Source organism: Convolutriloba macropyga, chromosome 1 (genome assembly GCF_964194025.1).
Source record: "Convolutriloba macropyga chromosome 1, txConMacr16.3, whole genome shotgun sequence".
Lineage (NCBI taxonomy): Eukaryota > Metazoa > Xenacoelomorpha > Acoela > Convolutidae > Convolutriloba > Convolutriloba macropyga.
The window spans coordinates 40305700-40317288 of record NC_134468.1 but is presented as its reverse complement, the minus strand read 5'-3'; the positions used below and the strand labels follow the sequence as shown (position 1 = coordinate 40317288).

General features: G+C 35.6%; 1 protein-coding gene across 10 annotated transcripts in view; it reads right to left on the bottom strand.

Annotated features, from left to right (window-relative positions):
• Positions 1-344: 344 nt before the first annotated feature.
• The window catches only part of LOC142338988 (uncharacterized), a 239736-nt gene continuing 228491 nt past the window's right edge, over positions 345-11589 (bottom strand). For 6 of the 10 annotated variants that reach the window (XM_075388638.1, XM_075388647.1, XM_075388631.1 and 3 more), the window contains exons 7-11: positions 8345-8479; positions 4183-4671; positions 3141-3450; positions 2541-2699; positions 345-1738 (exon numbers count right to left, since the gene is read on the bottom strand). In XM_075388638.1, coding sequence (XP_075244753.1) covers positions 2599-2699; positions 3141-3450; positions 4183-4671; positions 8345-8479 — 1035 coding nt within the window. In that variant the 3' untranslated portion in view covers positions 345-1738; positions 2541-2598. The remainder of the gene's footprint in view (positions 1739-2540; positions 2700-3140; positions 3451-4182; positions 4672-8344; positions 8480-11589) is intronic. The other 4 variants (XM_075388664.1, XM_075388675.1, XM_075388686.1 and 1 more) reach the window with 4 other exon arrangements.

The window sequence follows — 11589 nt, the reverse complement described above, 5'->3', positions numbered from 1 at the left end:
TTTTTTTTCTGGTTAATTAAGACATTTTAAGAAACAAATTTTCAATCTATTTGAAATGTGGTAAATCTAATTAATATATATATTATTGTAGTTAGTATTTGAAACGTGAGAACCTCGAACGAGAAATTTAAACCTCAATTCCTCCTGTAAAAACAAAAAAAATGAAAATGACTCTTCAACAATCGCTTGTTTTTCGAGTGCTTTCTCTTGCTACCATTTTTTATCTCTTCGCAAGCGATATCGACCGGCCAAATTTGACACAACCAAAAACGTCGGTTTGGTATTTCCTGAAAGGTTGGAACAATTATAAATATATTATAATGCATCTTATTTGGACTCAAGAGTTTAATTCAAATGATAAATTCAAAGTTCTCAAAGATCATAATATTATCGAAGATGGTAAGAAAAATAGCTACAAAAATCTTTCACCGTAATTTCAAAAATAAGGGCAATATCAATATGTAATTAAACGAACTGTCAAATGATAAATTAGCACGAAACAAGTTACGCAATCATCTGTCATTATTACGCCATGCCACTGTGATATTGCGTAACCTGTGATGTCCAAGATGACATAATAGTATGTTCGTTGCTCAGCAACTTGAAATGTATGTGATGAATAGTAGGATAATTTTGTATACTTTACGACATGAAAATGACATACAAAAAAATCACCAATTTGACACAAAATAACACATGAAGAATGAAAAGTTGCTGCCACTATTTGCAGAACACCAGTTAATGTAGTAGTAGTATTAATACCACAAATATCATAAACAGTTTAGTTAATCAAAACTACAAAAGTTTGGTAAAGTTAAGTTAACTACAATAAGAAAAAATACGTATTTGTATTCCTTTGAACAAAACTTGTCGAGAAAGTTGGAAGGTTTAACTACTTGTAATGAAGTGAAAGAAAAAGAAGGGGGTATTACAAAGACGAATTATTTATTATAAATTACCATAATCTTTTTACACTAGTAAAGGTAAACTAAGGATAGGACAAGCACCAATGACGTATGTATGTATGTATTTACGCATGTAATACTCTATCAATCAATAACAAAATATTACTCATCTTCACACAATCCGGGCGCCATTTCAAATTTTATTGTTATCATCCGTTTTCGATATTTTGTATTCACCTTATATAAATTATTTCAACACTTTTTTCAAAATTTTTTTCTGAAATCATTATTTTTAATCACATTTTGGTTGCTGCTTCAACATTTTGGGGAAAATATTAAAGCAAACTGAACTAAACATTTCCAAAAGCTAAGCATCAACAAAGTTTGAAAAGCGCCATGGAAACGGAAGATAATAACACACGTTCCTACTTTCGATAAACAGCCTAAACCATAAAATAGTTTTTTCTCCGTTCTGATATCATAAAATTTTTCCAACTAGCACTTTATCTCCAATTATATTAAAATCCTCCTTTTTAAGAAGGAATCGGTATCACTTGTGTCCCGTTATTGTGCATAAGTCTATGAGTGGTGATGGTTGTATCGAGTTTGTTAACTATGTGGTCCGTTTATTTGTCGTTCGTTCATCTCGTATCGATTTTTTTTCAAGTTGCAACAATCTTAGTTCTTGAGCAAAATGCGAATATTAGCTTGGTCCTGATTTGATTTCAGAGTTGACACTTGAGATTTCAAATGTTTCTTTGTTCCATCATTCGTTTGTTTGTATGCACAGTAACTCCTCATATCAATGACGCGCCTTTCTTGGGATGACGACTCTAAACAACTTTTTGAGTAAATTTACAATATTTCAGAAGTGAGCACAAATAAAGATAACAATTGTACTTTCTTTTGAAACAGCCGACTAAAGCCCAATTAATTGCTCTTGCATGACAAACAGGGCACGGGGTTGATTGTTGCCTGATTCAGGGGATAGAAGGCTATAACTTAACTAATATATGCTTCTCGTATAATTTTTATCAATTCAGCTCCCAAAATTTGTCCATTCTCTTATTTTAACTATTTCTCACATTTAAAAAGTCAATAGAACACAATCGATATAGTATTGTGAACAAGCGCTAACCATATTATTTTATAACTATAGTTTGCACATTTTTGAGAAAAAGTTTTCAAAATGTGTTTTTCTTTGTCATTTCCGTTTATCGTACAAGATTTTTGTGCACGAAAATTTCTACAAAAAAAAACGTTTCGTGCAAGAAAATCATGTCTCGTTTTCCAATATTGTGTTGGAATCTTGCAAGAAAATTTTTTTTTTGGTAATGTGCAAATTATGATTCTAATCAGGTTAGCGCATCTTTCTATGCGCTAAGCTGATGTTTTCTATTCCGCCAATAGCTCGACCCTATTCGCACTCATTCAAACTTCTGATGTTGCCCCATATTACTGTTAGTTAGCATGCGCGCAGACTTGCACCATTACTGAAACTCGTCGCATTTCCTAACCAATAATATGGAGCTGCATATTTTTTTTACAAAAGTAGAGCAATTACAGAAGTTGATTTATTACTGAATACAAATGTGGTCCCAATGCGCCCTAGTTAGAAGTATGAGTTGTGCTTACATCTGACTTCGTCTAGAGAGAGTGTAGAGTGGCGGTTGTGTTGTGGTCGTCAGTGCAACTAGCCGAAAGCTGCAAAACGTCCGTTGTGGATTTGGCTCGCATAGATTGCAGGCGAGTGAGCACCATTGATCATTCCCGCGCCGCCATGGTTAGGGATAACTAAACACGACATCAGTGTACATCACACAAACACTATTTGTATGAATGCCGATGAGTGGTTTCTCGATTTTGGCCATAAAAACAATTTCAAAACTTTTTTGTATTTTTGAATTTCTGTATAAATTTTGTATGCATTTTTAAATTATAAATCCTTTAGAAGAGTTATAAATTTTTCTGATTTTTTTCTTGAAGTTAGCACAGTAAATAAATACTGTGCTGCTTCCAAGTGCATTTGAGGTGGATTTGAGTCCTTCATCGAAACAAGCTAACACTACTTTGAAAAAATCCAAAAGTATGCGTAAAAAATGTTATCGCAATTACCATCAGTGTGGTTTATCTGTGAAATCCATTGATTGAGAATTACTATTTTCACCAATGCCATAATTATTTCCTTTATCAAATTCTTAGTTATAACTATTAAATTAACAAACAAGTGCTCACATGCGGGACTCGTAGCGGGTATAAGGGAACCTTGGGAAGAGTTGGCAGCAGCCGCAGCCGCAGCAGCCGACAACTGTGCCTGGTAGAGTGGGTTGTAAAAGAAGGCCTGGGGCGATGCCTGTTGCGGCGAAGTTCCGTACGGACTGTACGCCGCTGCTGCCGCATTCAACCCCCCAATTGCGTTCACACCCACTGCAGCAGCCGCAGGACTTGTCATTTTGGTCCCATTTAGTCCATTCGAGTCCAGTCTCAACATTTTCCCGTATGTTGGAAACATGCTGCCGTTAGCCGCGGCCGGTGTGCAGTTAGCCTAAAACATTGCTATGGTCATGAAGCCGAATATTTGTTCAAGTTTTCATTGCTCTTCGAATTGAAAAATTGTTTGAAATCAATCTGATAAAGAGTTAGTTTCGAATAGAAATAATGCGAAAAAACAAGTGTATGAGTGATAATATTTTCATTTCATGAAAAATTCCCGATCAGAGAAGATTCAGGAAAAAGCATTGATGAGATATTGAAATGATTCAAACAACGGGATTTTCTAATAAATTTTTTTGTTGATTTGCTCATGACTTGAACTGATTTTCCCCGATTAACAAAGATTCTTTAAAGGTACGTCTAAGGAATTTGATTTTGGTTATGACAACAAAACTTCTTTTGTCATAACCAAAATTTTTGGAGTTTTGGTTTTAAAAAATGTTCTGACAAATACATCAAATGAATGTACACATACACTACAACCGAAGTTCTATGTTTAATTATGGACAGTATTTGGAGACTTGAAAGCATGAAAGGACTCGACAAGGGAAGCAAGCATTTTAACATAACACTAGCATGGCAGACAATGAAACAAACACCGAAAGAGGACTGAACTGATAAGCAAGCACTTAATTATTTACAGACTAGACAAACCAAAACAAGCAGATAAACATAATGTCAGTAGGCAGAAAAGCGAAAGATAGCTGCGATAAGCAAAAGATGCATTTGAAAACAGAATTGTTTATTTAGAACTCTCTGTTCAGAGGCCAAGGTCAAAGCGTACCAAAGCAGCGGGATTCGAAGTGAAACTAAAGCTGTTTGGGTTGTTTGGGAGCAAAGCCGTGGTCAAGCCAGGGGGGTTAAGCATCGTAGCAGCAGCAGCGGGGTTTGAGTGGACGATCGCTTGATTGGCCACCGTGCGAGCATCTTCAAACACCTTCCGTTTGTGAGATGAGTTGATCGCAATTCCTGCAGCGGCTGGTTGCATGTAGTTGTTGTTATCATTCGGATTATTGCACAGCTTTTGTAAGTATTGTGCGTTAAGCTGAGCTCCACTACCCCCCATAGATGCTGGTAATACCTGCTGTACCCCGGGTTCCAACTTGACGTTGCCAGGTACGCTTGCAGGAGTTACCGGAGCCAGCACCCCAACATGTTGGTTGGTGTTATGGGTGAGTCCAGCTGGGTGGTGCAAACTGTTCACACCCGTGTGAGTGGTGATTGGTGGAAGCGCAATCATGGAAGACTTGTTGATGTTGTTGTTGGGTTGCTGCTGATGATGAATAATCATAACAAAGGAGTGAATAAAAGCAAACGAAGCTGGTGAAGCAAAATTACCATAATTAATCATATTCTTATTACTTATCTGTCTCAACACGTTTAAAACTGTTTATGAATTGAATTTACTCGGATCCTGTTGACAATCATTATTTGCAATCCATAATTACATTAATAAATGGGTAAAACATTCAACAGCAACACAAAACACTAAATTATATGAGTAATATGTGTTAGAGCTCCCATATTTTGTCTATTCCACTGGGAAGTCCTCCAAAGTGTGCGAAGTAGCATAGCCGGGCAGGGGGGGGGGGGAGGAGGGGGAGAGGAGGAGTTCAAATTGTGAACAAGATCCGACTAGTGTGTTCTTTTTAAAGTAAACTGAAAGCGAAGAATTCAATGCGCGCACCCACATTATAGCTCAATTGGTTAAACAAATAAAACTATATAGAAGCTTCGCGTCACCCAGTTAGTAGCCTGGACGCCTCGCCAGTTAATTCAACTCAACCTTGGTCTCAAAAAGTCAGAAGCATTGTGAATCATTCTCCAAATATTTATCAGTTTATTGTGCAGGTTGATTGTTAAACCACAAACTTAAGGTGTGAAGTTAATCAGAAATAATTTCCTAATATCACAAATTTGGAACTGTAGCCTTTCTTTGGCCAATCTGAAAACACATCTTAATTGATCTCGTTGTTGCCCGCTTGCTTTGATTCAGTTGATTGAATTAATCAAATTCCATGTGTCATTTTGTACCAAATCGGGAAGAAATTTATTCTTCTTGTTTTCAAATATTTTAAAGGCCGTGACAAAAATTTTAGAGCGTTCTAAAATTCCCCAAAGATTGCTAGTTCTGTTACACCATATTGCACGTGGTACACCATAATGCATGTGGTACACCATAATGCATGTGGTACACCATAATGCATGTGGTACACCATGATGCATGTGGTACACCATAATGCATGTGCAAAGAAAAGAGAGGAACACACGTAACGTTTGCGATGAAATAGCAAATTTAACAATCGCAATAAATATAACTGGTACCAAAATATCTTCTCTTCTGGATTAATAATTTGAAATATTGAAAACAAAGGATGCAAGACCACATTTCCCAAATTTCCGGAGTTAAAATTACAACACAAACTTTCCACCTAACATAGGCCACGTATTTTAATACCTAATAATCACCCGCCCGATTAAGATGAAATAGCGACTAGCTAGCAGAAAACAACACGACAAAACAGCCACATGGATTAGAGTAGTAAGGCGGCGCGCAGAGCGAGTGAAGCAGGCCCACCATCTTAGTCAATGTGGGCCATTCCATGACATTCTACCCAATGCCACCCTACCCAAATACTCATTTACAAAACTATGCATTCTAAACTGTACAGAAAGGAGAATATTAAACCTAATCTTTATGTTTGGCAATTATTATTATAATTGTGGGAATCTGAGAGAGGTCAAGTGTGGAATTCAGAGGTTAACATGCCGATATATTTTTAAAGTTGATGGTCAACAACTACCTCAGTGACGGGTAATTAGGCTCAGATAAGAAATTAACCCATAAACTGTCTGAATAATTTGCATATGCTCATTATTTTATCACCACTGCAGAACAGTTGAAAATTTGGGTATTCATGACAAATCTCAAATACAATAGTCTGAATTTTTGTCTTGAAGCTCAAAACTACAGACTTGAAACACGATGGTACATTATTGATTGGGCCAGGGTTTTTATTTAACCAGAGGTATGATGGCATTGAGTAGACATTGTCTTGACATTGTCTGTCAACCCAAAATCATAGACGACACAACTATGTACAGTGAATTGATATGATTTGCCCACTCACGACAGAAGAGCAGCACAGGAGAAGAGAGATAGCAGATAAATACAGGCGTGCAAAGTCTTAAATGCAATTATGTAGCAGTATTATTTTATAATAGTGCGCTCGCTCCAAGCAAAATATCTAGGAACTTTTCCAGTTATGAATGACTAACAGCTATTAAAAATTGTTTGCGCAAAATGACTTTGCATGCTTGTATTTCAAAATATTGATCGAAAATAGGTGAATTTAATTGTCCAAGTTGACTTAAAGCATTGCCGATTATCTACACTTGTTTTGAAATTAGACATCTGTTCATCTGGGTAAAATTTTAAAAAGTTTTCCACGGCTGCACTAATAAAAACCATTTTGTTCAACAATTCACGCTAATTTTCTTCGGACTGTTTTTGTTTTATTTAGTAGTACAGCTAGTGATAGCTGACTGAGGATAATGCTTTTAACTTGAAAGTTATTCCAGGACAACTCAGAAGCTTTTAGAACAATTTAGGCAACACAAAAACTTGACATCCAAAAAAAAGTTTCACAAAAACATTTTTTTCAACTCCTTTCATAATAGTCATTTTTATAACAGTGCAGGTCTATGCTATCCCAGATTTTCTCAAACAGCCAGTCGGAAATAAATATCATCAAATCTTTGGCCTGTGCTCAAAAGCTCAAAATTTTATGTTCCTTTTAAGACAAAAGGCGAATTTTTGAAAAGCTAGAGCTGAAGAGATTTATTTGCAATTGAAAATTCCCTAGATTAAATTTTCTGATAATCAAAGATTTGTAAAACTAGCATAAACTGCAATGTTATTTCTGCAAAAACCTTGCGTGAAATAAAATGAGATGAAGGTCACTGGGAGACAGCATAATAATGGGAATAGAAAAGTCCGACAACCTATTGCTAGATCGAACAATTTCAGTCAGGATGAAAAAAACAGCGTTGTTTCCATAGAATGTTTGAAAAATAAAGAAATACCTGAACTATGTAGATTTACTAAAAAAAATCCGAACTGTTTTTGCAGTACTAATTTAGAGACGATTGTCGCCTTTCTTATGCAATTGAAACCTTTGTTTTACCTAAAAACAATCAACGGTAAACAATTCTGAAACGAGATCAGTGAAACAAACCGAAACAAAATTTCAGATTTCATGCTTTCAAAGATTATAAAGTGTTCCTAAATAGCTTTTCAAAATCTTTTTTATAAAATTTGAGATGGCAAATCGGCAGCTGATGCCAAAAATAAAAAGCAAAGTTTCAACAGCTTAAGAGATTTACGTTTAGAAAATGGCATGGTAATTCAGATCACTATAGAGGTAAAAAAAATTCCTTGGATGGTCGTAGAGTGGGGGGAAAACAGGAAGAACAATCCACAAACAGGGCCGCTCAGGTCAAACAAACATTTAGCATTTTCGTTATATCGTAAGAGTAGAATCGATTCAATTTAATCACATATCATTTTTGTATGTTGAAATTTGATATCAAGCAAAAAAAGGCGAAGTGGTATTTAAGCTGGACAGAAAAACAAGAACGGATTTTCTCTTGTCCCCTATATGAGACGACAGGCTATTTTCACCCAATGAAAAGTTTCTACCTATTTTCAGGGGTAGAATAAAGACAATGGTTGAGAATATTTAAGTGCAATACTGACTCGATATGTAAGCAATAAAGAGCCAAGCTGAAGAGAGACGCAATGAAACGAATGGATAGAAAGAAACATCAACTTGAGGAACAACTATTGCGCAACCAGTTACAGTAACACTCATGGGTGTTGTATAATTTGTTACATAATATATATATATATATGCTGTCTGTTAGTTGAGGAGTGAGACAGGTACCTGGATATTTAGGGGCGACTGGAAGGTGAAGAGAGGACTCTGTCCATTGTTGTTCGCCTGTTGTTGTGCTAACTGAGCTGCAGCGGCCAACTGTTGTTGTTGCTGTTGCATCACAGCCCCGTTCTGGAATCGCTCCTGGAAAACAACACAAAAATAACTTTTCTGAATGATCAAAAGCGATACATTTATTTCTCCACTTCACATGACGAGAGAACATCAAATAGGCCATCGGCCTGTCACCTTGCCGAAAAGTTTGTCTCAACAAACCAATATGATTTATTCAATCTTTTTAGCAGTGTCGAATAATGCTGCTGCGGCACAACTAATTTCTACCGGAACTCTCAAAACATAGAATGTTGCTGGTGCTGAACAACCAAAAAAACTATCAGATTATTAAAACCAGATTTCTTAAAAAAACAAGTATAAAAATTAGCAATAAATATAGGTTTGAGGGAAGTCCCATATGACAGAGTCATTCAAGAACATAAAAACTTTGAAACCCTTGTAAAACTGCCTGTAAATTTCCCTTGCAATGACATTTTCAAATCCCTTGTTGAATCTCAACAAAAAAAGCAAACGAAATGGTCGAGGGTTGTGACAACGAGGACCGATAGGTTGATCTGGATTTAAATACTTCGTGACTAAAATGTGATAAAATCGAAGCGAGGACAATAAAATATTGTTACACTTCACTTTTTAGGAGGGATAGGATAGGTTCCATTTTATGACAATTAAATATTGCTAAATTCATAAACAGAGGCAATATAGAATGCCTTTAGCAACGCCCAATTGTACAGAAATAGTTATAAAATTATATAATATTTATGTTGAATATAAATAATACCCTAAAGCTAACTATGGCAGAACCCGACGGTATCAGCAAATGATTGAATGCTTGCACTTGGCCAACGTTATCTAGACAGATATACAATATAAACCCCTGATATAATTTTTTGTGTTGTTATTGCTCAAAATCATAAAAATTCAGCCTCAAGTACTTGTGGCATAATTTTTGCGACAAAGTTAGGAGTTGAATTCAGGTGCAGCTTGACTTTTAAAATTCGAAAATTTTAGACAAAATGTGAAACAACCTAATTTGATAACATCATGTGGAGATTAGAGAAGAGAGCAAAAGCGATATAAAAATGATCTTTTTTACACAAGTTTTGTCATAAAGTGACACACCCGCAGTTACAGCAATCAGTGAACGGAGGGCGCTTTAACCCTGGAAGGTTTGGTTGGCTTTGGGCGATAGAGAAACAAAGAGGCAAGTAAATGAAAGCAGCATGACAGAAAGGCAATTTGAGCTTGAGTAAGTTGAATCAAAACTCAGAAACAATTAATGCCACATTTGTCCGAACGACTCTCTTTCCTAGGGATCTAATTCCAAATTCCTAGACCAAACACTGTCACAAGTTTCCCTAATTTGATGACTGAATGGGTAAGGAAAATATTATGGAAAAAGTTGAAACAAGTCCCGCTAAATAGCCCCCACAATTATTCAATTTCCTTTCAAATTGCTCGACGGTATTTTGTATATATCACCCGCTGTAAACGAGCAGTTGTGAAAATAAACAATTGCAAGTTTAGGGCACTACTAAGAGCGCCAAATGGCATGGAGCATAAACTTTATTTGAATTTTGCCCGACCGATCAAATTAGCAAAATATTAGATCGTCAACTTAACAGGGTCTGTGAGCAGTAATAAAAGGTAGTTTTAACAATGTCATTGATCAAAGTTAGAGCCTATTTATGATACTCCAAATTTATGATAGTAATTTAGCCCGATTTAACTGCCACAGGATTTAACTGCCACGGGCTTGGGAAAATAATCCAGTCAGAGACCTCAAAAGTTCAAGTAGAAACGCAATAACCAAATGGATAACAGTTTACAAAGAAAACACTAATTAGATATTCTGATTCTGACCTGCGAAGAGGTCGTTCAAGGACAAGAACACTCAAATGCCAACGATTCATCATTGCGCTACGCTTTTCTAGGCAAAAACTTTGGATCACTCTGTGCGCTGCCATTTTTGCTGGTACATGTACAAAATTGCTCCTTTTGCACTACAAATGGCTTAAGTTTTGCAACCTGTTAAAAGTTTAAACAAGAAGTCTTGCAGTAAGTTGCGCGCATTAACAAATAATGTTAATTTCCAATGCTTGAAACAAATGCAATCTTGGCTTTCTATTTAAAAAGAGGCTATCTTGCCGAGTCTTTTCGTCTTACAACATTTTCGAGCTGATCAAAACTTTTAGATAAATGGAGTTCAGCTAATGGTCACATAAATGCAGCTGTTCAAAATTCACCACATATCTATTGTTCGAAAGCTTTGCTGAGAAAAAGATGAAACTACAGTTCCATCGACTCATTACGCTTAGACATTTTTTTAGATTCATAAAATCAGCAAAATTGTATAAAAATTTAGCCAATTTTTTATTTAACAAAATTTCTGCAAGCAACAAAAAATTCATAGACAGCTGATCCATAATATTGAAACTAACCTAGACTAACTGCTTTAAAATGATAGTAACAAAAATAAATTCAGGATCGCAAACATTTTATAATCTATTTCTAGCAATCAAAAGCACGTAAAAATTACTTTAAGATGTCATAATCGTAACAAAGGGGAAAATTTTAAACCCAATTTTAGAAAAATTAATGCAACTAAGAAAAATTGTGAGTGTGAATAAGCTCTCACAGGATCCAGGATTTTTACCAACGTCTAAGAATTGCGTTTGCTTACTCGTTGAATCGCTGAATAATTTATAAAATGACCCGCATCGGGGGTGAACGAATTTCAATCTATTCAGTTGAAACAGTAAGGGAGGTAAACTAGGAGTCAAAAGTGAAAAACGCGACTTGTGTAAAACGAAAAATGTGATCAAAATGTAAAGCGAATTTAAAAAGGAGAGCTCACGGCGGTTATTAAAAATGCATCAAGTTTTAAACGGGTTATACTAGTACAATAAGTCTTGTTTCGTTAATTTTGAATGAAGAATTATACTTTCGCCAGAAAAGTGGAACAATTCAATGCAAAAACTCGAATGATACCTTTCACGAAAAAACTTGAAGTACGGTGAAGCCACGGTTTTCGAGTATAGAAAAAAAAGTTGTGAAAGATATAACGAAAATAAGGATACTCAATTCAATGGAGCCGATAAAAAAATATAGCTATATCTGGTAAATTTTCTCGAAGGACACAAAGCGCAAAGAATTGTTCCTACTTTAAAAAAGTTGTGAAA